At 36.8% G+C, this 26,282-nt stretch overlaps 1 protein-coding gene across 1 annotated transcript in view; it reads right to left on the bottom strand.

Moving 5' to 3' along the window:
• OXCT1 (3-oxoacid CoA-transferase 1) overlaps positions 1–26,282 on the bottom strand; it is an 80,553-nt gene that overhangs the window by 14,088 nt on the left and 40,183 nt on the right. Inside the window, exons 8-14 of the mRNA XM_054003286.1 lie at positions 22,547–22,654; positions 19,875–19,986; positions 19,316–19,410; positions 18,600–18,648; positions 15,388–15,460; positions 14,546–14,621; positions 3,007–3,096 (exon numbers count right to left, since the gene is read on the bottom strand). Of these exons, the coding sequence (XP_053859261.1) occupies positions 3,007–3,096; positions 14,546–14,621; positions 15,388–15,460; positions 18,600–18,648; positions 19,316–19,410; positions 19,875–19,986; positions 22,547–22,654 (603 nt within the window). The remainder of the gene's footprint in view (positions 1–3,006; positions 3,097–14,545; positions 14,622–15,387; positions 15,461–18,599; positions 18,649–19,315; positions 19,411–19,874; positions 19,987–22,546; positions 22,655–26,282) is intronic.

Below are 26,282 nucleotides of genomic sequence, written 5' to 3'. Positions count from 1 at the left end.
ATATTATATTATTCTTTTCTTCATGTATGTAATTTAGAAAAAAATACATTAAGAAAAACTAATGAATTTGACATAAGGTCCATTTGCCAAGTGTCTCTCAGTGGCCTAAGTATATAGAGCAAAAATTGAAATACCCTTCTGCAAATATGCCCTCTTGGTTCCTGATAATGCTGTAATGCACAGATTTTCTGAGGCAGAGACTGTTTCCAGGCAGTGGTGTTTAATTGTCATTGATGAACTCAACCTCATAAAATAGCTTTTAGTCCCTTCTATATAGACTTAATTCCTTGAGATTTTTGCATCATTCTGCTGTCATCCACAACTTTATTAGGGGGCTGTGGAAAGTGTTTCTTCTTGTTTCATCTCATTTCAGTCAGTTATCCCTACTTTGTTTATGAGGCAGTGGTAATTCTGCATCCAACTACTCCATTCCCTCATCATTTTGTGTACTTGTCTGTTACCTTTCCTCAACAGGAGTTCTTAAGCTGATGATTCTTCTACAATGCTGATTTCATGTTGTCTCATCTATCTTCTGTACCTTTTGGTTTTCATTATATGTAAAAACTTAAGTATTTTAAAATGTAACTAACTTGGGACTAAGCTTATTTGTTTGTATTTGTAACATACTGAATATCAGAGTTCTAAAAGAGTAAAATTCCTTGAGTATTTATATGAGTGGTAAGACAGTTACTAGTTCCACAGTCATAATTTAGTGTAAATTATATTCTGCCTGTGCTGCAAGGACTCAGCCTATTTCTATGTTTAAAAACTGTAACATGTGTACTGAAAGGAGAAGGGCTATTAAACTCTTTAAAAACTTACTTGAATGTTTAAAAAGTCATCACTACTATTAAAAGAAAACGAACAACCAAACTTGAAAAGGATCATAAATCAAACAAAACTAGCACAAGAACTGCTTCTTGCAGCACCTCTTGAACATGTCCACTGAAGGCACTGCCCACACCCCATGTCTTCCACTGTATTTCCATTCATCAAATCTTGACTGCTATTGATTTACAGGAATTTTACATATCTGATAGTAGAGTTCTTATTTATTTGGAGAACAAGATAAGAGAAACGTCCCTTTACTAAAGAGCCAGCAGACACTAGAGACTGTCTCAGTACATGCAAATTGTTCTTTCACTCAGTAGCACACTGGGCTTCGAGCAGGATGCAGGATTGCTCCTCTGATGCAGACATTCATATGCATTAAGTTTTCATAAAATACTGGGTGTAAAGAATTGAAAAGCCATGAGTAGAAAATCAGCTCTGGAAGATGGAGTCACCCCCAACAAAAGGCTTCTGACTTTCAGAACTGGCCTCATGGGTGCTATATTTATTTGACTATTAAAAAAAAAAAAAAAAAAAAAAAAAAGAGCACCTGAAAACTCTAATAGCAGTTTTGCTCTCTAAACACTAGATTTCTATAGGACATAATCTTCACATTTGAGCAAACAAGAAGCATCGACATGAACACCCCAGAAAGAGGCTAGGTAAGAGGAAAAAGTGCCATACTAAAATAAGAATAAAATAAAAATATTGCATGTTGTTAATTTGCCACTGCCTTTGCATAAAAGCAAAAGAAATTATTTATGAAAACCTGTAACTGCAGAAGTGTTCATCATGCACAACATGCACAAAAGTGGACAAAGTAGGTATACATACACCAAAATAAATAATTCTATGCCTGACCTGCTCATAACAGTGAACCTATCTCTGTTTTCCTTCTTTTCTTTTTTCAGTACTCCTACAGACAAAAAAAAATCAACCCAGCAAACAATTTCCAAACACTGTTTTGGAAAAAATATTTTAGCAATAGTACCTTTAGGAGAAAAACTGGTTTGATTATATTGTGTGTGGACTCCAAGCCTTAAACTAATTCCACAGTAAGTAAACAGCATAAATATTTATTCAGATCACACGAATACCTAAAGTGTGTGTCTGAGCAAATGGAAAAGTCCCTATGTTACTACAGTTTTTGGGAGGCTGCGTGATAGTGACGCAAGCCATGAAGATGAATTCATTTAATACTTTCATTTACTTACTTATGCATATGAACATGACAACTATTAGGTTAAACTTAGCCTTGTTACTCAAAATGTGCCTCTTGAGATCACTGTTTAGTACAAACTGTGAAACTACAATATTTTTCAATATATATTTGCTTTTATTTTCAAGTGAAAATTAATTCTTCAAATCTCATTTAAAAAACACACAGCTGTTAATATATTTACTCTCATATTTACATATTTACTATAGTTTACCATGCAAATTCTGACAAGAGATATTACTTTGGAAAATACAAAATTAATTCTTGTTGCAGACATATAATAAATTTGGAATAACAGAAACACAGCAATTTTTTAAAAAGTAAATTGTTAAACATTTGGGATAGAAATTTTTCTCCTTCAGTATGTTTTTTCTCCTGTGTTAGATGTTTCAAATGCAAAGTTTCCTATGATCTTTTGAGTGGGAATTCTATCTAGAGCATATACCTACATCAATGACCTCACAAAGAAGTCTCTAGATTAACCACTTACACATAAGTGTAAGGCAGTCTGCATCTCATAATGCCAAAAAAATATATTTTATTAAGCTGTCAGTACCAATTTGACTGGCAACTTCAAAAGTAAATATCTTTCCATCGTAACAAGAATTTAACCATGGGAAACCTCATTTTTCAAGTTATTCTGAGGCAAAGAGTAGAGTAGTATCTACTATAGTTTTGGCAATGGCTACCCGGATTAAATTTGCATGAAGTAGCTAAAAAAATATATGCAGCTTTTAAACATGAAGTTAATATTTTTTCCCCATGGTGAATGATTCACTTATTTGAGGAAAGGAGCCATATTAACCTAGCCTCCAGTTGTATCACAATAATAACTAACAGCAAAACTGTCAAATCCTCACAAAGTAGCAGAATGAGTATGTCCCTTTTTTCTGTTTATTTTTTTGTCTTTTGTGCAGCACAAAATACTGATTTAGAAAGAGGTGCCAGAGCCTTACCTTGGCTGAGTGCTCCATGGTGACAACCACTTTGGTCTGCGCACTGGATACTAGGTCCATTGCACCCCCCATTCCTTTCACCATCTTACCCTAAAATGAAATTTTTAATGGAAATTATTATTATTATTGTTGTTGTTGTTATAATTATTAATTTTATTACTTCTATTACTTTTATTTTTAAAAATATAATATCGTGGCTGCAAGTGACAGCACAAGATAGTCAACTTTTCCTGCATCAAAAGCCCACCTATTCCATAATCACAGAATTCAAACACAAACAGAGGGAAAAGAGCTGTCTCATTCTCGGCTCTATATGATGCAAATAGGAGAAGAGTGATGAGTAGAATAAGGAGAGCCACTGCCATGGCTCTTTCCCTGGCGTGTAATGGAAATCTGAGTAGTATCATTGGCTTAGTGGAAGCACTGACACTGAGGAACAATGAAGTTAGTTCCAATGGTTTTGTCCCTTGAAAAGCAAAGTGTACACCTTCCTGCTGATGGAAATGTCACTGGAATGTCCTAAGGAAGGAGGGAGGGGCTGAAGGGAAATGGTGTTTTAAGGGCTTACTTTACTTCTCATTATCCTCCCCTGATTCTGTTAGTCATAAATTTCATAAATTTTGCAACTAAAGATGAGCCTGATTTGCCCTTGAAATATTTCTCCTGGTCCTTGTCTCACTCATGAAGCCTTTGGTTTTTTTTTTCCCTTTTCCCTCCTTCCCAGCTGTGGCAGGGGAGGGTGAACTAGCGACTCTCGTGGATGCCTGGCATTTGGCCAGTGTCAAACTACAACAGCAGTCTTCACACACACACACACACACACACGCACACACACACACACAGAAAAAAATATTCCTATTTTCCTACAGTTGGCACAGTGAAGAACAAATTGCATCTTCCTAAATCTATAAATAAGACCTTTGGCACTGTTCAGTCAGACTAATATTTAATATTTATCACATAAATTATCATTACTACTAAGTATTTCTTTGCAAATAGAAATCTGAAAAGGATTTATCTCTGTCCTTAACTTCCTGGCACTGCTCAGATCATTCTCCATCCTGCCTGGAAAAACACAGCTCTCACAGAGACTGGAGTGACCTCTAACCTGCCTGCCAGAAACTCCATGACAAGATAATGCAGAGTAGCTGAGGATTACATATTATCTCCACAGTAACTCAGAATATGTTTGCATTGAGGATCAGGCTATCAATACATCTATCCTGACAATGCCATTAGCTCACTTTCTAGGCCTTTTCATTCTATTAACTACAAAAGACCTACAGTGACAAGTAAATTCCTAAGAAACTAAGTGCTGATGAAGGTCAACAACAAATGTACTGCTGAAGAAGCTGTCATACAGAACTGAGAGAAAAGACATCATCCCTTTGTGTGTGAAGAAAGAGGAAAATGCAAGCTGAAGAGAAGGACTTAGGGATTTTAAACTGCTTCATCTACTCCTCCTCTTTAGGAAAATATATTCATCACTATAGGGCAGTGCCTAGTAAAGCAAATCAATTCAGCATTAAATGCAACTAGCCAAGTAATTACATGTTTTTATTTTGAAGAATATCCAAAGCACATGACACTTATATTGTTCTCAGTGCACCTACCAAACTACCACAACTTGCATTTTCTCCCATTTTCCCCCACACCATACTAGAAAAGCAGACAGCTGCATGCTAAATTTGAATTAAAATATTCAAGACTAAAAAGTAATTTAAAAAGACACTTCACTCATTTTTGCCCTACCCTGTGCCCTCCATTTATTTATTTATTTAAGATGATTTTTGGCAGTTGTTAATTACAGTGGTGCTGCTAGCTTAAGAAACCTTTCAGAAGGAAAGACAGTGCCATGGCAGAGCATTGGTAATTTGAAGTGCTGTTATAAAACCCATTTCATCGGACAGGCCTTGAAGTAAGAATAAAAGATTTTTGAATTAGCCATGCACTTCTGAGAGGTCCAGTGTTGGCAATTATTTATATAGAGACTTGGGTAGAGAACAGACACAAGCTGACAATTTCTTGCAGCTTCTCTGTTCCAATACAAGTTGGGAATTCTCCTTTTCCCATTGTGTTTTCATCACCAGTTTTTTCTAAGTCTCAGTCCAAATAATACTAGAGTGGAAGACATGGAAATTTTGGACCTGATACTTTGGGTTTTCTTAACTGAGATCATCGGCTCTCCTGCTTCTTTGTGCAGACCTAATAAACCGACACATTATTAGTGAAATTTCTTATAATGCCTACTTATTGCAAAATGAATTATTTTGTTATTGTGGTAATGGGGCATCTTTAAGAAAATATGAGAGAAAAGTATGTACTTTCTCATCTAGTGCATTTATATCTGAACATTATTTGAGTGGTCAAAATACAACATGAAAGAGCCTGAGGAATTAACTTGGCCTAATAGTAATTCCTAAACAGGAACTTTCGTATTTGTTTGGTCACATGTGGCACCCAAGACAACCTGGCGTTCCATGGAAACTTGTGAGTACTCCAATGTGGGCCAGACAGTCAAGATATTTTTCAAGGGAATGTGACATTTTGCCTAAATGGTATTTCAAGCAAGCTGGAAAGGTGCTACAGCGAGCAGAAAACAGTTTATAAGAAAATCCAAGCAGACAAACATAAAAAGAAGAGCTAGATGAGAAAAAAGAGAAAAATTCAAGAGCCTTCTAACACTAGTAAGGTCTTGAATCCATGCTGGTGCCTTAAAACCTTCCTCTATATTCCCTGGGGGAAGGACTTTTCTTCTGTAACTGAATTTTATAACTGCTCCCAATATCGTATGAAAAAATGCACCTGAACTGTTTGCTTAAGTTAAAATAACATGATCTTTTGAGACAAACAGGTCAGCAACAGTACAGTAGAGCAAATGCTAATTATGAGTTCAAGAAACAATGAAAACTTGTCAGTGGTAAATGCATCTTGAATAATTCCATTTAAAACTGAGTATCAAAGCACAGGCAAGATAAAAAAGTACCCTTGCTTGGAAAGGAATCAAGCCACTTCCCTCCTAAGAGTCCTTGCCCATGTTCCCAACTGCCCTAATACTGTATTAAACAAATAACATTCAGTCTGAAATTTTTCCTTCCTTCTATTAGATAAAAAAATACACATGCCTCATACTATGCTTAAAGTTAGTGAACCTGCTGTTTCCAAAAGTCTTACAGAAGATAACAAGCCCTTCTAGTTTAAACTTCAAGCTTCCCATTTAACCTCAATTTTCAGGCATCTCCCTGAAGACTGTGAACAAGATGCCTAGGAGGAGAGAGCAAAGAATTTAAAGATGTCAGCATTGTCTCTCCTGGCCACAGACACAGATGAGGTGTCAGGTATGAAAGGAAAAAAGGTAGGAAGGTGTCCTTATCAAAGGAAATTATTGTGTCATGCCAAGGACAGACACTACAACTCAGAGCAACTGGAACAGTATAAGCTTCACAGAGAAAAGCAGAAGCTAAGGTAATGCAGTGGACACAAGGTACTGCCATCACAACCATCAGTTGTGCAAATGATGCAATCAAAAGGATAAACTGAAGGCCCCTTCAAAGATGTGTGCTCTGCCCCTCTCTACAGTACTGCTAACACACATCAGTCACACAGCTTTCCCTCCCTGCATCAAACTGTCTGCCAGTACAGATGCGTCAGCATCAAACAGCACAGCACAGCGAAGGAGGTCATCAGATCCATACCTAATGATCTCATCAGTTGTGGGGTTACACCTGGTTGGTTTGGGAAAGTGTGTATTAGCTCAAAAGTTTGTTTTTGAAAAACAATCAGAAGGCAATATTAAAAAATGCAGATGCATAAATCTACTCTAACTTCATAAAAACATAGATGTCTTTGCCCCTTGGTAACAGTCCTGTCCTGTATTTAAAGGACAGGTATATTTGTGGTTGATTCTAAAATGAAAGTCACAACTCTTCCAGATCTCACTTTCCATTTTTCCAGTGAAAAAGACTGGATGAAGATTGTATCAAAAAAAGATGGATAAAGCTAAGTATTCTGAACTATACTTCCTTGTTCTATTTTACACTGACTTTATGTCCTTACATATGTTCCACTTACAGAATTATTGTAATTATACTGTCAACTAGGACAGCTAGATTAGATCTTACTCTGAGAAAAAAAAAAAATAGTGGGAAGTCATTAACAGGTTTTTTCATTCAGAAGAGTGGGTAATGCAACAACACAACAAGAAGTTAATACTGGCAGAATACAACAAAACTAAGCACACTCTACATGCACAACAGAGTAAATGTATTTTTAAAAATATATATAAAAAACCCTAGTTGTATGGTTTAGCCATACTAGAAATAGCCTGGTTTTGAAGAATGTTAACCAGGTATCTCCTAACACACACACAAACACATAGTGAAAAGCAAAATCAAAAAGTCTGATTTCTGAAAGAGTGGAGTATAAGTTTTTGAATGACTTTTTTTTTCTTGGCAAAATGCAATAATAACTCTTCCCTAAAATTTAATATACACAAATATGTGCACTAACTATATTTATATTTTTATTTTCCATAATCATAAAATAGGGCTGCGTGAAACACATGCAAATAAAGTTGGGGAAATTTAATTCCTTTATTCTCCCATAAATTGAAATAACCATTGGCAACAGATTTGAATGACAGAGTAAAATTCAAATGGATACACTGAAAAGCTGCATCTCAGGAGCAATGCAAAACAGTCTGTGACATGCTTCATTGAAATGGATTTGCTTTACAGTGATGAATGTTATTTCAGTGTAATGGGACAATTAAGCTGTCCATTTACCTTTGCATACCATTTCCAAAACACACAGCATAGCATGCAAAAATTAAATTTTACTGCCAACATACTACTAGTCTCACTTGAAAATGATGGTTCCATATCATAGTAACAGTTCTCACCACTAACCCATAGATCAGAAGTCCTTTGACATATGATTGTATTTTTGAGACAGGCAGAATTTCTTCAGCTGCTCTCATTATACAGAAAACAGAACTGCCATTTCCCACACTGAAAATTTAAGAATATGAATAAAATACCAATACGGAGCTCCTACATTCATTCCATGCAGTCTGAAGAGAAATAAGCATGAAGAAAATTGATAGAAAAAGCCATCAAAATGTGGAAGAAGTAGAGCCAACACAATACACTCTCTTTCTCCTCTTTGGATGCGGGACTTTTGCAATAGTGATAATTTTGTATTGCAAAGGCTCTGCAGGGCTTTCAGGCACACATTTGTTGGGAGATAAGCAGTAGGCTGGTATATTACTGTAGGTGTAATTTCGAGATGTGTGTCTGCAAAAACCCAATACATCCTCATACTGAACCAATGTCCCATTGAAAAGTAGATTTCCAAGAAGTCTCTGGAAGGGACTGACTGCAAGTCCCATCCTTCTCCTCTGTTGAAATACTGATGTAGCCCTACTCATGTCCTAGACATCAGACAACTTGATATTATTACTGAGAGAAACTCAGTCATTAAGCATATTTAATCTGCATATTTTCTATTTATACATATTTTAGCCCAATTTTAGTCCTTCACACATTTTATAGTTAATAGGTAAAATACTTTTCTTGCAATGCTGCACATCTTGAAACAAACCACTGAGTTTAATGCATTCAGTGCCACAGATATATTAGGAAAACTAAGAGAGTAACTAGACAGTGTGTTTCAATTGAAAATGAAAACATGCCTTATGCAAGACATTCCTACCCAAGCAAAGTGACAAATAGGCAGCAGTAGGGCTCCTCAGAGAAGACCTACAGCACTCTCAGGCATTCAGGAACGCAATCAGGGATACGTCTCCTTTCCATCATTAAAAATGATAATTTTGTATAAGAAAAACTCTTGAGTATCTAGAGGTATGGAGCCCTCTGTTTCCAGGTTTGGCACTACAAATAGCTAAAGGCAAAAATAAAATCAAAAAACCCTTATGCAGACACAGAGCTGGCTGGTCTCTGCAAATTTACCTTTATGTTAAAAATGTTTTTACTAAAGAGGTTGAAGTGTCCAAAACTGTGCAAAAGATGTACTTTGAAGCTCTGTAGAAAAGCTACCAATAACATATAAAATTATATTCCTAATGCTTTAGGTTATACTAACCTCTACAGACTGTATATTAGAAGATTTATTATTGAATTTGAATGGATTTCCTCATTTCTTCTTTTCAGATAATCTTCTTTGATAAAGCTTAGAATTTTTTTGTAATTTTATTTAATTCTTAATGTTTTAATCCTTTAGGTTTGGCTACTCCAAGTTAGAGCATTAAAATCTCAGGCTGCTGAATCTAAAATTTAAAGATTTTTTTTTTTTCCAAAGAATGGTACAGATTTATGTATCCAAACTTCACCTCCTGCACAAATTACATCACTCTCTTCTTCTCTTAGTGTTAATTAATGGCACTACTTTAGCAATCTAAAAATTAATTTTGAATTTTCCAGTTGAAGAATATACAAAGCTAAAGTTTATTTTCCTGGTTTGTATTGTTTGTAGAGAATGGGGACGCTAAATAGTGTCAGGTCCTGTATCATCTCTGAGGCTGCTGCTTGTTAACTTCTGGACACTGGGCTTTGAGCCTGCTGCCTTAGGAAACGGCCAGCTTCTTTTGCACCTTTGGATGTATTCTCTCTGCCCTTGTGAATTTACACAAATCCAGTCTATTAGCAGTCCTCAGTCCTCTTTGATGGTGGGTACTAAGTGCTATATCTACACATCTTCTAAACACCTCCAGGGATGCTGATTCCACCACTTCCCTGGAGAAATCTGGTCCAATGCTTGACAAACTTTTTGGTGTGGAAAGTGTTCCTAATAGCCAATCTAAACCTGCCCTGAAAAAACATTAAGCTGTTTCATCTTGTACTATCAGTTGCTGGGAGAAGGGGCTGACTCCACCTGGGTACAGCCTCGTTCAGAGAACTGTAGAGAATAGTAAGGTGTTTCCTAAACCTCCTTTTCTTCAGGCTAAATACCCCCCGCTCCCTCAGCTGCTCATCACAAGCCTTGTGCTCCAGACCCTACACCAGTTTTGTTGCTCTTTTGTGGACACGCTCCAGCATCACAGTCTTTCCAGAACTGCACAGCTTTCCAGCCACTCTGCCCCAGCCTGTGGCACTGCCTGGGGCTGTTGTGACCCAAGGGCAGGACTCAGCACTTGGCCCAGTCGAACCTCAAACCATTGGCCTCAGCCCAGTGATGCAGCCTGTCCAGATCCTCTGCAGAGCCTTCCTGCCCTCCAGCAGATCAACACTCCCACCCAACTTGGTGTCACCTGCAAAATGACTGAGGGTGTACTCAATGCCCTCATCCAGATCATCAATAAAGACATTAATCAGGGCTGGCCCCAATACTGAGCCTTGAGGAACTCTACAGTGACCAGGCACAGATGGATGTAAATCCATTCAGCACCACTCCCTGGACTTGGCCACCCACAGTTCTTTACCCAACCAAGTGTCCCCCCATCCAAGCCATGAGCAGCTAGTTTGTCCAGAAGAACATTGTGGGAAATAATGTCAAAAGCTTTACTGAAGTTCAGGAAGACCACATACACAGTCTTTCCAGCATTCACTAAGCTAGACATCCTGTCATGAAAGAAGATCAGGTTCTTAAGCAGGAACTGCCTTTCCTAAATCCATCTGCCTGATCCCCTGGTTGTCCTGTATGCTCAGCACGATGGCACTCAGGATGATCTATTCCATGACCTTCCCTAACACCGAGGTCAGGCTGACAGACCTGCAATTAATTCTCTGGATCCTCCTTCTGGCCCTTCTGTAGACAGCCATCATACCTACAAATCTCCAGTCATCTCGTACCTCCCAGGTTAACCAGGACTGCTTGAGAACAATGGAAAGTCTCAGTGAGCACATTCACCAGTTCCCTCAGTACCTTGGGGTGGCTCCCATCTGGTCCCATAGAAGTGTGTGCGTCCAAGTAGTGTGGCAGGTCGGTGACCAGTTCCCTCAAAGTGTGGAGGCTTTATTCTGCTCCCTGTCCTTTGTTTTCCAGCTCAGAGGGCTCAGTACCTGGGGAACAATTCGTCTTACCATAAAAGACTAAAGAAAAGAAGGTATGAGGTACTTCAGCCTTTTCCATGTCTTTTGTCACTATGTTTCTCCCTGCCTCCAATGAAGGATGGACAACTTCCTTAGTCCTTCTTTTGTTATTGATGTATTTATAGAAGCACCTTTTACTGTCTTCTATGGCATTAGCTAAATTAAGTCGGACTTTGGCTCTTCTGATACTCTCCCTACATAACCTCATGAAATCCTTGTAGTTGTCCTGAGTAAGCTACCTTCTCATTAATGATTTACTGCATAGTTAATATTTTTCCCCTGCAAGAAGTTTCTGCCTAGTGAAATCTGATGTCATGGACATTTCATCCATTTTGTGCTTTCAGATTCATCAACTTCCAGCTGCAGGGACCCTCCACTATTGTTTCAATACCTTTTCTGCTGCTACAGTGTGTCAGCTGTATGAGTAGTCATATTAGGGTTGTTTAATGTTATGGGTTGTTCAGAAATGCATATTAAAAAGACAGAGGCCTTGGTGTCACAGGGGTTCTGGTGTTTTGTTTTGACCTATTCCCAGCCTCTGATACATGTCACAACAATAATCATAGTTACTTGTGTTCTCTTAGGAAGGATGGGGAAAATAAAGCACTATTTTGCAACTGTAGTACTTTGTAGTAAACTCGGCCCTTGCAGAAGAGCAGCAGAAGCTGTTTCATAAATGCTTCTGTTCTCAGGGTTTCAAGAAGACCCTAGCTGAAGACTAGCTGAAAGGCTAGAAGACTAGCTGAAAGGAACTGAAATGAAGCAAGTACATGCAGGGATATATGCAGTCAATCCCACAGCTTTTAAAACCACATGTGAGACCACTAATGCTGCCGCTCTGAAAATGTCGGGAAGCTGCCCTGCTGGCAGCAATTTCCAATATTAACTTGAGACACACAGATAGGTTACAAGTGTCCTGCACTCATGAAATGAAATGTGGCTCCATTCAGTATCAACCAGCAGCCATGGGTTACTTGTTCTGGCCTATCTGACCTATTCCATGATCACGACCTCCGTGTTTCTTTTCAAACTCTCTTGGCCAACTTCTCACAATCGCATTTTGTTCCCAGGGAATTCACAGAAATTTGCCTCCTTCTCCTTTCCCTCCTCAGAAACCCTCTTGTTAGTTGGAGAAATACCAAAGTGAGGAAGACAAAAAGCCATTAAGTAGCAGTGCTTAATGGAATAAAATTACCAATAAATGCCAGTATTTAGGAAGCAACTTCTGCCTAAGCAAACCATATTGTTTACTGCATGTGCTTAAAATATTTACACCCTCTTCTTCTTTTACTCACGGGATTTTTCTCTCTATTCAACGTCAGCAGATAAGAGCAAAGAAAAGACTGTAATTACTGCAATGAGACTTCCTCAGCTCAGTTCCTAAAAGTAAGTGAATGTAAACACACACACATGCACACACTAGGCCTCAAGTGTTACCAAGCTCTTATGGGACAGAAAGGACTGCTTCATAATGGTACTTGTTCAAAACATATAGAGCCCTTTCTTGCCTCTGAAAAAATGGCAAATACCATCAATACAATAATCCAAAAGCTACAATGTATAAGAAATATTTAACCAAAACTAAATGAAAAGTGAAAAATGTTAGAACAAAATACAGCTTGAAGTTTCCTTACACTATGAGTTTTCAGCAAAGTCAATCTTTTTATCATCCACACACAAATATTGTGACTAAAAAAGAAACACATCTTGCCCATAATTAAATTTAACTGACAATAATATATCATCTTATTTACAGGAAAAGCAGCGAGATCTATATACCTATGGGCTGGTTAATCCCATTTTTAAAATCTGTACTGTAGAATAGTAGTAACACATCAATAAAGTAGATTAAGAATCATCCATCCAACAGATCTCCATAGAAGAACCAAAGATTAATTATTGCTGCTGGAAAGACTTCTGGCTGGATTTATGAAGTGTCACTGGCATATTTACTCACAAGTAAATACAGCTCACTGCACAGCAAATTTCCAAACAGCCAAAGATCAGTAAGAGTAGAAATGACAACAGCAAAAAGTCATGAGGTCTGATGTATGCTGTAGAATGTAATAACAAGGTACATCTCAAAGGTAACAAAAAGCCAAACGTTATTGAAAGTTGCATTTTATACTTTCCTGTTCTGAAAACATGCCTGTTATTCATAAATTTGGGGTTGAACAGAACTGAGAGGCAACTTCAAAGATAAAATAAGCAGTACCAGATATAAAAAATAATCTTCTTGATATGTATGAATGCAAAACTAAAATCACTATATTTTAGAGAATATAAATCACTGAGGGAAGAACATGTAAATCTGCACCATTTTGAGAAAGACAATCAATCTTAGCTTCAATGTTTCAAGAAATGCATGTGTAAATAAATATTTTTATTAGTACAAAATGCTGTCTTCATCTTTTGATAGTTCATATCTTGAAAGGTGCATTTCAACCTAGCCATAATCCTTCTCACTCTCCACAATTACTCACACAGACACCAGGACTAGCCCTTCACATAACCCTTTCTCCAACATCTGCCTGTATGGCCCCCATGTCAGACACCGTTCCCTCTCAATAAAAACACCTTATGCTACCATCACTGCTCCATGACTTCCATGCTCAAAGGTCTGCTATAGAAGTCACAGATTTCTGGGTCCAACTAATGCTTCTCCAAGAGACAAGGGCATTAATTTGGGTTTTTGTCCTCCTCTAATCATTCAGTTTCCCAAGGCCTTTAACACTGCTCAGACAGATAGAAATATATCTCATTACTTTTAACAAGGCTAATAAGAAAGTTTGCTTCTAGACATCTCTGATACAAACCATATCTGAAAGTACCATATTGAAAGCCACTGAAAATATCAAACTTGTCAACAATATGAAAGTCACTAATGTTCAATGTTAGAACATAAAGTTCAAAGAATGGCTTAATGTTATCAGCTGCTTAAATAATGCTGTAATTAGCTTATATTTTTATCATTGAAACCTGAAGGTCTGTTTGGCTAAATACAGTATTATTGCATTTTTCTTAATGCATTTGAAAGGGCAATGCTACAATCTTTTGACAGAAATACATAAAAATAATGCAGGCTCTTTTTATGATTTTATAATGAACTACATGCTGGCTTACACTTTCCTCCAACTCACTGCTTCATGTACAACCATATAAGAGTCATCACTATCAAGAAAAAGCATCAGTCCTCAGCCAAAAAAAAAAGAGATATTTAAAAGGCATGGACATAAAAGGCAGGAAAAGGGCTTGCATAAAGAATATTTTGCTTTTCACAATGCACAAGCATTATTTTAGAAGGCTGACTTCTGATAATGGATTGCTTGGTGCCAGCAGTATGCAGGAAAAATACACATATCTTCTGCTTTACTACTTTTAGCTTCACAACCCCCATTCTACTTCTGCCCTTTTCTCCTTTTCCTGGTCCTCAGCTACATTTGTGTTATACTAAACACAGTACACTGCCAGTAGTTCAAAAACCTACTTACAGGAATCATCCAGTTGGCCAGGTCACCGTACTTAGACACCTGCATAGCTCCAAGCATTGTCAAATCAACATGGCCTCTGGTAACAGAAAGTGTGTAATTAGCATATCATGTTCAAGTAACAGCCCACAAATCTTAACAAGCTTTTGGTCATGCTCATTACACCAATTTTTAAATGGTGGCATATGACAAAGGTAGCAACTGTTTGTCACATACGTAGTTGGGTTTTTTTTCCCCCTAGATGTATCACTGATGCAAATGTCTCTTTATGCCTACTGAGCATCAAAAATGTTCCTACTTCTGTCTGGTTTGGTTAATTGCATGTGCAGTCAATCACCTCTGAACTCGTACTTTTTAATGCACTCCTTAACATATTTACATGCACCCATTATCTTTTCAGTGCCATTAGGATTTAGTGTTTGTTTGCATCCAAACTCCTTTCCAAAAAACAAACAAAAAACAGGTGCAGATGTTGAATTTTCATTAACGAGGTGGAATGAGGATCACAGTTGCAAGCTGAGCAAAGAAAATATACTGAGTGCAGGTATAGATTAGATACTTGGAAATGACCAAAAAATAGTTGTTAAAATGTCATTATAAATGTGTTTATAGATGGCCAGGTGGTGGTAGGCACAAACATCACCATGGTATCTATTAGTTCATTGTTTTTTTATTTCCAATAGCTAGATTTAACCCTCTGTAAACCATCACTGATTAAGTCCATGATAATTTTACAGGTTGTTAAATGCTAACCACATTTGGAAGAAATACTACTGAGTTCTGCCACTGATGCAGTTTATTCTTTCCCTGTTTCAAAAATAATCAGAGTTTGTGTTGTTACATACCCTCTTATCATTGCAAATGATTCATCACTAGAGAAGTAGGAAGAACCTGGAAGAACAGTGACTGTCTCCTTACCTGTAAAAGAAACAAGTTACAGTATGCATTTTGTTTCTTTGACAAACGAAGTCGCAGCTATTTACCAAGAAATAAGAGGATTTTATTAAATTCCTTTGGATTCAGTACAACTACAGACCTGATTACACTTACAACGTCACATGTAAACCTAATCAATCCTATTGAATTGTGAAGCAGCTTGTTAGAGCTTCTAATGATAGGATTGCCTGCTGTTTGACCACCAGCAGTTCCAGGCAAGCATCATGAGCACCAGAGTGTACGAAATATCTATGGACTTTAGCTTTCTTCTCCATTCACAGAAAAAGTGAGAAATAACTGTCTTTTGAAACAGAGAAATATAAAGCCTTCAGGACACAGAGAGTCTGAAAAGAAAAGCCAGCAGATCAGAATGAACAGTTTATATTGCTAATGATGAAAAATATATATAAAAAAAAAGACAGGTCTTGTCTATTCTTGCTTTTTTAAAGTGCACAAGAAAATGTGCTTCTGTGTTCTGTACTGTGCTCTGAACAATGCTTGAGTCAAGCAATGGAGCACACCTGGATGTGTCTTATTTTGACTCTGTTCAGGGCCTTTTTCTTCCTCTTCTGCCTGCTCTTTGAATGAGTCTTAAGCAACAAACATTTACACAGGGTGCCTCTGATAAGGCAGAAAAAACACAGATGAAGGTAAAATTATAAAAGAAGCATGGTAAACCTGAGAGAAAAAACACAAACTGAAATATTTTAGCAACATGTGACATAGTGCAACAACAAAGGGGAAGCGGAATGATGCATCAATAAACAGTTTCCAGAAAACAGAGGAAAAAAGACAATGAGATTAACTAAGAGAATGGGAAAAGAAACAGTGCATAAAACTTAAATTAGAGATCTAAGATATGTGTTTTAATTATTGAACTTATCTGAGGTATATTTTATGCCATTTGTATGGAAATTAACTAGAATAGTATAGAATTAAGGTCATACAAGTGGTTTTGTACACTTTTCAAGAAATCATCATGCTAACACCTAGACTTGCTGAGACAGCCTGAATTATCTTTCCCTACAGGGCACCCACCCAAGGCAGTGAACGAGAAAACAGGGTTTGCAGGCAGCAGCATGGAGAGAGAAGCCCGGGATAAAGTAACAAAGTAATAATGAGAAGAAAGACACACAGGCTTAGGACCACAGAATAATGTAAAAAGAGCACCACATTACCCACTTCTTAAAATGCTCTCAGGAGGTCAGTACTTTAAAATATTTCTGCTGTAATAAAGTAGCCTACCGTTCAGTTGCAGTTAAGATATACTTCATGTGAGACATTAAGAAAATGGGACAAACAGAAAAACCCATACATATTTCAGAGCAATACAATTACCTTTGCAGAGAGATATTTGGTAAAACATATACAAAACATGTATATGTTTTAAAAACTTGAAACTGGATCTTGGAGCTGGATCATTCCAGTTAATGAATGAGAATAAGATTAATTTCTATTCCTCTGCCATTCAGCTTCTGTTTTCTTCACATGGTTTTATAAATTTGATTGGAAGCACCTAGAATGGTCCTAATCCAACCATGTGAATGTTTCAGCAATTATAGAAATAATTATTTTGGTGGTAGGTCTGATGTTTGTCTGTTTATTGTCTGTTTATTATCTGTCATGTCCTGTTTATTGCAGCTTCAGGGGGACATATGAAGCTGCTTAATATTGAATTAACAATAGTACAATAATCTAATTTTCTTGTTGCATTCTAACCTGTTATGTTAGCTTCATGTCTTCCAGATTAACCCTTAAAAATATTTATCAACTATAAATAACAATTCCAGACCATCTCAATTTCCATGTTTAAGCACATTTTTTTCAGAGGTTCTTGGGTTTTTTTTCACTGTCACTCTGTTAATATGTTCATTTTTCATACGCATCCATTTTAAAACTTAAGTTCTAATGTGTATGCGTATAATTCACTCATAGTATTTTTTTCTTCTAAATTTTTTTTCTTCCAGTGAGTCCTCTGACATATTCCTTCATGCAGTGCTTGAAACAATTACATATACGCTGGTGAAATGCTGGACTCAATTTCTTAAATAATTTTTTATTTCAAACCAGAAAATGGCCCCAAAAAACTCCACATTTAAAATATAGTAACAGAGGCAATTACATAGCACTATGATAGGTATCCTTTAGCTGAGCCAAGCAGCAAATGTTTCAAGTCAGTGAACAATTGCTGGACTGATATTAAATTAAAATTATTTTATGTCAGTGATTTATCTCCTTTGACTTTTCAGAGTTTAATCGTACTTGCTAACAGCCATTGCGAAAGGTACTCTCTGTATAATTACATATGTAGACACCCATACATGCATTTGTATGTATGCATGTGTATATTTGAATAAAAATGTGAAATGTGTACATTTTCCGTATGAAAAAACAAGTCTAAAATGTCAGGTGTATAACCCAAACCATTAACATCAATAACAAAGTCACAAGGCCTACTTCTGTTTGTCACAATGCAATATTTAAGTGTATTTTTACATGGAGACAGAGAATGTACACAGGCACAACTTTTCCATTAAAAAAATAGAAATCAGACAGTGCACTAAATCATGAGAAACTTACATTTTTACACTGAATAGCACCTCCTGAGGTGAAATGCCCTAAAACAGCAGGGCAACAACAGTATGTGAGAATTGCCATTCCCTGCTGAAAGTGGCAAAAGCAGCCACCCACAGCAGTGCCCTTAGTGTGCCAGGTCCCAGCTCATTCCCCCTGCCTTGGCTACCACTCCCTCTCTGAATGCAAATGAGTTATATCCCTGGCTGGGAATAAACCAAGCCATTATACACAGGATGTTTTAAAACATGTCCCAAGCATAAATCATTGAAAACCATTTTCTAGAAGACTCAAGGAAAAGCAGCAAGAAAACAAACCCATATTCCCTTACAAGCTGCTCAAAACAATCTCACTTCTGAAAAGGATATTTGACCATTTACTGAGGCCTGGAAGAGAGTCTCTCCCCAAAGAAGACTGTCACTTAAAAAAAGACAAATACATTAATATTTATTATCAAATAAAACAGGTCTCTAGGCTCAAATACTGTATCAAAAGAAAAATTTTAAATTAACATGGTTATTAATTTTCCATTAATTAAAGTATTTACCTGCATTAATCAGATCTGGATCTACTTCATTTTCAAGTGGGTAAGGACCCTGACAACAATACAGATGTATGTCAAGTTTTATAATAAAATACCTTTAAAATACAATTAGTAATTGCTATATTATTTCTAATGCTTATTACCAAAACCAGATCATGGCAGACATGGATTTTTTATCTTCTTTAATCAGAATTCTATTTTTTATCAGAAAAAAATCCTGACATTACAAGCCACAGTTTCTATCAAGTAACATATCAGGTCTGTCGGACATATTGTTCGAGGACATTAGAATTACTAAACAATCATGAAGCGAAAGGTTTGTTTGATTTGGGTTTCTTTTTGTTCTTAATCAAAGTGACAGATGTTTTTCAGAAAAAGGTCATAACTGAAACTTTATAAAGCCATATGACAGTAAAAATAATATTCACTTTAAGCTTTATTTAAAATTATGTTTTCTAAGACTTACAATGCTTAGTCTTGCAAATTCCTGATGGTTTTGAGTCCAGAAACTAAAGGACATCCTTAGCAAAGTAGAACCATAATCATAAAATGAGCATTTCCTAGAAAACTTCTCTGCAGCAGAGTGAGAATTTTATGATGACAAAAGATAGTATATATATTTTTAATAATATAATAATCAAGTTGGAGGCAGGCAGGAAATAAAACCCAGCCACAGCAAAATAAAAACACTATAATAACTGACGAAGATATATTCTTACCAAACCCAGGACTCCATTTTCACTCTGTAAGTGAACAGTTATGTCTGGACTGATGAAGTTACTGGCCAACAGTGGGATTCCAATACCCAGATTAGCTGAAAAAAGGTGGTTAAGGCAGAAACACTTATTGCAAACTAGTAATTTTTTTTAAAATTACTGCTATACTATGAGTAGATTAAAACTGTTCCTTTCACAAGCACTTTTGTTTTTACTTAAATACCTCATATTTGTGATGAATTATTTTCCCATTTGGACTGTCTAATTGCATTCTGTCAAATCCTACATAGGATAAAAATATTGACAGTAGAAAAAAAGCTTCTTTTCCAACTTTTCTGAGAAATTCTTGTAATACATTCAAATTCTAACAAAGCCACCAGACATAAAAACTCTGTATTTTATGTCCTAGTATCCCTTCTATTTCAATTGGGTATTAATAAAATGAGAGAATCACACGGTCTGGTAAAGACAATGAGCACATTAATCATCCTGTTCTAAACAAGCCAGATGGGTTTCTTATTCTAGTCAGCAATCACTTTAACCTACAGCAGCTGAAGGATACCATACATGCCATCCTCAAACTCTAATGCAGCCCGTTTGATGATCCTCTCCCTCACATTGTCTCCTTTTTTTTGTTTGGATGTTGAGTCTTCAGGCTTTCGGATTGATAAGCGCTGTAAAATAAGAAGTAATCATAAGATTAGAATCCAGATTCTTGCTTCTCAAGACACAAAAGCTTGATTTGTGATTGCACTGAGATACTGGGTCTAAGAATAAAGCTATTTATTCATCTTCTACAAAAAAACCGACCTTTTATTTTATGCATTCAAGCTTAGCAAAGCCAATGGAGTCATCAAATATTGTCAGTGACAGCCTTAGAGCAAAATATTATTTCTTTGTCTGTATTGCCAAGCCTGATATATAGAGAAGTGGTGAAGAAGGCACTAAGCACTAGTGCAAATACTAGCAAGTCTGAGATACCTAAATAGATTCGTAAAATGTCAGCTGAAAATACAAATACTGCTCTCTTTCTGCATTCATTCAATTCAATGTACTACTCTAGATTTATAAGGATGAAACAGACAAATGCCATTCATCTAAAGATACTGGGGAGCTAAGAATCAAAATTTTCAAACATAACTTTCTATAATGTTGCACACTCCATGAATTTGTTTCCTGGTATTTTCTCATCTTAAGTTCATGTTTTGTAAATCACATGTAGGTGAAAATGCCATGACATACAAGAAGTTCGTAACATCTTTCTTTTAAATTATTGTCTACATAGATTATGTTCTTTGCACATCTCTCCTATGCATATAAAATTCCTTTGGGAAACATCATGTCCTGCACCCCCATATGTCTTCATATTTTCTCCTACTTCAGGCTACAATTAACACATCAGAAAAAATTATCCTGTTACTTTTCATCACCACAAAAGAATTTTTGCAGTCACTTTCTCCTTAAGCAATCAGCAACAGTTAATATCAATCCTCTTGAATTTCCCATCACCTTCCTTTTTATGCCTTGGCTATTTTCCCTAAAATTGCTTCACTTGTGGATTATGGATAAAGTAGGAACAATTACAGAGGGTTTCTATACAGCAAAGAGAAGGCTGGATAGAAATTATAGATGGTGCTACAGAGACCACTTCTAAGCTGTATTAGGCAAGAACTGCTATTTAAAGCCAGTAAGAATTATGACAGACTAGCTTCTCTTTATTTTTTATATTCTTCATCTTCTCTCACCACTTACCATTCCCACTGCTTTTCTGTGTACAGCCAGTTGATTTATAAAATTTAACAGAAGAGTAAATAAATCCGCCATTTCCTTCCTATACTTATACCTAGTGAGAGGTGCCACTGCCAGAATCACGAAATTGCATAATCAAAATTAGTCTCTGTTACAATTTTGCTTGGCAGTTTATAGTAGTTTTCACCCCCTCAACCATGCCACCTTTTTTTCTGAAACATATACGGAAGGGGGCAGATGACTAGGTAGGTATTCACCAGGTATTCAGTAGGTATTGACTAAAGAGGTATTCCCTTATGCAGCCACGATGCAGCAGAAGCAATAGTTTAATAAATGAAAAATTATTTGCCATAAAAGGTAAAAAGTTTTTCCGGGAGATAATGCAGCCATTCAGAAGAAGAAAATAGGCCATTAATTGCAACCTGACCCAACACAACCGGGGCCGGCGTAGAGGGGGAAAATTTGACACATCTGTTTGCAGTCAATTACTCAACAACATGCAATATGCTATTGCAGAATTAACAGACGGAATTAAAAAAATAACTTCTTAACCTTAGTATTCACAAAAGAGAATGCTCAGAGAAAAGGCCTTGTACAACTTCTTAGGACTTTGTGATTTGATTTTAATAACAGAAGTTTAATTATTACTGTTCCTTTCTGCACTTTTTTTCTCACAGATTTTTTCTCCTTGTGTCAATATCTTCCCTTCTACCAGCTTTTCTGATGAACAATTCCCACCTCCAGACTATGGGGACACAGAAGAAATACAAAATTTTCAACTGCACATTAAAAGCATTGTCACATCACCAAAATGATTATAGGGACATAGCCTGACTGTGGCAAAGTCACAGAAACAACAAAGAAGAATTACATAATCATAATTTTCTTGGGTGTTTTCAGTGGTGGAGTATTACTGCAGCAATTTTAATAGCTATTGACATCTTTTATTCAGACCAGAAAAGCCACCAGTTAGGAAAGTTCCTGATTAAAGAAAAGGGAACAAAGGTTTGCAGGACCTTTGCAACATAACATAATTCAATGTAAGGCACAAAAGGGACTGAGGCTAGCCCTACATGCCCTCATTAAAAGCTGTCCAGCGGAAAAGGAAGTCAGATCCTTGTTTAGGTGTTCCCTTTGTTATATCTACAGCAGGTGAACGAGAGAGGGAAGGAGAATTTAGTAGCATTTTCCACTAAATTTTCAACTGCAGTAAAGTCATGCAGGGCTACAGGCAGTTGCCCTAAATTATTCAGGAACTGAACCATAGAGTCTCAGGTGTAAGAAAGAATTTCCTACTCCTCAAGCCTCAGGCCCCCACCCAACTACGTAAGTACCTATCTAAGCTCCACTTTTTAGCAAAACTTGATCGGTCTTTCTCACACTATTTTCTCAGTGCTAAGACTTGGTGGCTAGACTAAACACCACGCAAATTTTAAATACACCCCAAGCTGAAATATGTTGTGACTGAGAAGCTCAGCGACTTACTTCAATTCTCTTCTCAAACTTCTCTCCTTGTAACAGACGATCAACATAGATTTTGGGAACATGAATGTCTTCTGGGGCAAATGCTCCTATATCAACAATTTCTTCTACCTACAAAGTGAAAAGGAAAAGGAAAAATATTTAGAAAAAATTATTCAATGAGAGGTTTTAATACCAATGAAGTTTTGAAATGAAACATTAAATATACAGCAGATCATGTCAAGAAAATTAACAAATGGGACAAAATAGATATAGTCTTTAAAACAGGTTAACTTAGATGCTTATCTGTTCTCTTCTTTCAAAGTATATTTCTTCATGAAAAATTGAAGGTAATTTATGTTTTAACAGGCCCATTTGTATGGCCAACTTGAAGAAATATACCATGTACAGTTAAATCAGAGTTATTTGTAACTACAAAAAATTTTTGCCCAAACAGAGGAAAACAATATGCTAGTAACAAGATATAAAAAAAATAAGGCAGAAGTTTTAATTTAGAGGATACAAACACAGAAGCTGAATAAAAAGTTTTCCATAGTGTACTCAAAACTAAAATAGAAAACATTTGAACTGTAATAATGGGTTGCAAGAAAGAAGACAAAAGATGAAGATCTAGAAGTCTTTACAGTCAGTGAAAGACAGATTCAGCACAAAATTACACTCATCCATCTGTAGTAGATTTGAAATGTCACCTATCCGGAGCATCCCAGACAATAGGGGTTTCCTTCTTTCTAGGCCTGAGTTGGGGTGATCTAGTTAGAGACGCTGCTATGGACAGATACCTGCAGCAAAGATTCTTAGCCATGGCTGGTTATTTCCTTAACAAGCCTCAGGTACACAGAGCACATCTCACTCTGCCACAGAACAGACCCTAATGTTAGTGCTGTTTGCAGTTGCATCCAACCACAGGGAAAACATGTAATGTTAGAGCAACAGTCAAAGATAACATACAATAATCTACTATACAGGACATCACAACATACTCAAAGATCAAAAGACAATTTCCAAACTGCTGTATCGCCAGGGATTCATTAAACTCTTAGGAGTGCCCAAATCCTAATAACCCCAAAACAAGACCTGGGGTATAGTAAGGGTAAATCTCTGAATAGCTGTCACCGTGAAGCAACATTAAAGAGTTTAAAACTCAGTTTGACAACCTGCTGGACAATATGATCAATACCAAAATCTATAGTACATCTGATAGACAATTACCTTCCTACTGTGCTTTGAAATGTGACAATAAACAAAGAAACAAACCAATCCACCCGAAAAGCAGGAGAGGGAAAAGAAAAATTAAAAACTAAAGATCACAGAATCAGGTTCAGATGATCCCTGAAAAAAGCCCTGGGTTAATGAGACAGAAAGGATGTGCTGTGAAATCTGCAAGGCAAACATCCTAAGCAAAAGGCGATAACAGCTACAGCAACACCAGCCTCAGGGCTCATGGAGAACAGAGCCCCACATCCAGATAGCCCTTACCTACAAGATAAGGAGATACAATCAAATCAGTATCTTGAAAATTCTGATTTGGGTATGCATGAAAAATGCTGCAGTTTCATCCATCTCACTTGAAGTTTCTAATTTGATACACTCACTTTAAGATTAACATGGAGACCAAGTCAAACAGCGGGTAAAATTAAAGAACCCCGAAGCACACAGCGGAAGCACACTGCACTTTTGGTATAGTGACTACTGTCAGAACATCCTCAAAAGGGAGGAGAAGCAGGAGACAAGACTTTGCAATGAAGCAATATGCAAGCAGATGATCTGCTACCAGCAGAATTCCCAAATTCACCCTTTCTAATTAAATTTGTCTTCACTTATTAGATGGAAAACTAGGCCTGAGGAATACTAATTGCTCCTGATTTGAACTTTCTCAAAGAATAACTACATTTATTTGCTGCAGCAGCTGAGATTAAAAAACCAAAATCTTGGCACAATTCAACAAACTCAAACAGAATTATGCTGTCAGAAAACTTGACACACTGAGTTTCTCCCCCCATAGAATACACCAAATAAATTATTCATCCAACAATAAATTGTTGGATTTCGTTATCAGTCACGCCATTCTGCTAATTGGTTTGTATTTTGTCTCTTGGGACACAGCAGTCAGCCTGATAGCTTTTCCTCTATTATTTCCAAACATTATCCTAAATGAACATAACACTGCAAACTGTATTTTGTCCTAGGGATTTCAGATAAGCGTAAGGATCCCTGACAACTGGAACACCTTTCCATGTTCTACCATTATGTGGAATAAGCATCAAATGTAATTAAAATTAAATATGTTCAAATACCTCCACAGCAGTAAAGAGGAATTTTGAAAAGGGTTTAAGAATTTGCATGTGATGTATGAAAAATTAACTGTCTTCCAGGTCTGCAAGTGAAATAATCAGCCCGTTTACATGGAAAAGGGAGAATTCAAGCAGGGGAAGTACAAACGCCATCTGAGTGTTCCATCTCTGTCTCCCAGGGAATTGGATGATGAGGCACTATACATGGGCTGCCTGCCATCAGCACTGCCAGAGATCAAGCTGAGCCAGCTGAAGTGACACCAGGAAATCTGATGGCTATGGGAATCAGCACCCTAGTGCCTCTGGCCACTGCAAGGCATTGCCCAAGTATCTTTCTAGACAAGAATGATACTGCAAATTTAATAGTACCATCACTGGGTGTATTTACTTCCCTTTCGGATTTCTTATTTTTTTAAGAGTCAGCCCTGTAACACCTCTGTAGATGAAGCCTCAAGGAGAAGGGCAGGAGCACATCCATATTAATGATTCAAAGGATGCGTGTGAGTTTTTCTCCTGCTCTGCTCTCATCTTACCTATGCTTCTGTTCTTTCTTTTCTGTACTCACCCTGCCTCAGGCATTAACTTGTAACATACAGAAGAATCTTTGTAAACATCAAAAATCATTATGTGTCATTTCACACGAGAGACACCAAGTCTGCCAAAGCATAGAGAGGGAACTAATCAGGGCAAACCACCTCCTGTACTCTTTGTAGTAAGAAAATCAAAATCCTCTAGTACCTTTTAGATGGCCTTGATCACATGCATTCATCTTAAATCTTCATTTCATCAATGTGTAAAAGGACAGAAAATGTTTACATCTTTGTAAAAAGTAAATACAGGAGACCACAAAGTCTGACTTCCCTCTTCTGGGAAGGCTTTGATGCCTGACTCAAAAATCCTTTCATTGTTTTAAGAGTTGCACAGTATTGGAGGTTTCTTCCTGGGGACAGTGTTCTTGCAAATCTTCTCTGATTGCTGACAGTGGAAGGAGAATGAATGAATTCAGTCCTTCCTAAACACTGGTTTATCTGTAAGTACACCCAGAATACAAAAGCTGTTCTCCACTATGATTCACAAGAGCCTTCTGCCATTCCGTTTTGTATCAGCACTCACAGAGGAAATGGTCCTTTGCTTCACAATATCATTTTGTTCTGTAATTTGCATCTACTTTTCCTTTGTAAAACAATTTGAATTCCTTTTCCTTACAGAAATTCAGCTATTCTTCTAGTTTTACTCCAGAATTTCTGGAGGCTTATAGAGAGAAAAAGGGATAGATATAGAAGTAAGAAAAGTATGTAAAGTAAGAAAAATAAGAAGTAAGAAAAATAAAAAACTATGGTTCCTTACCAAAAATTGGTAAGGAAATAACAATGACAAACTTCATGCCAAAACACTCAAAAATAAAAAAGCCTTTGCTTCTAATGTGTTCCTTTTCTCTATTTCTGCAG

Source organism: Vidua macroura, chromosome Z (genome assembly GCF_024509145.1).
Source record: "Vidua macroura isolate BioBank_ID:100142 chromosome Z, ASM2450914v1, whole genome shotgun sequence".
Taxonomy (NCBI): Eukaryota; Metazoa; Chordata; class Aves; order Passeriformes; family Viduidae; genus Vidua; species Vidua macroura.
This window is presented reverse-complemented; position numbering and strand designations above follow the sequence as displayed.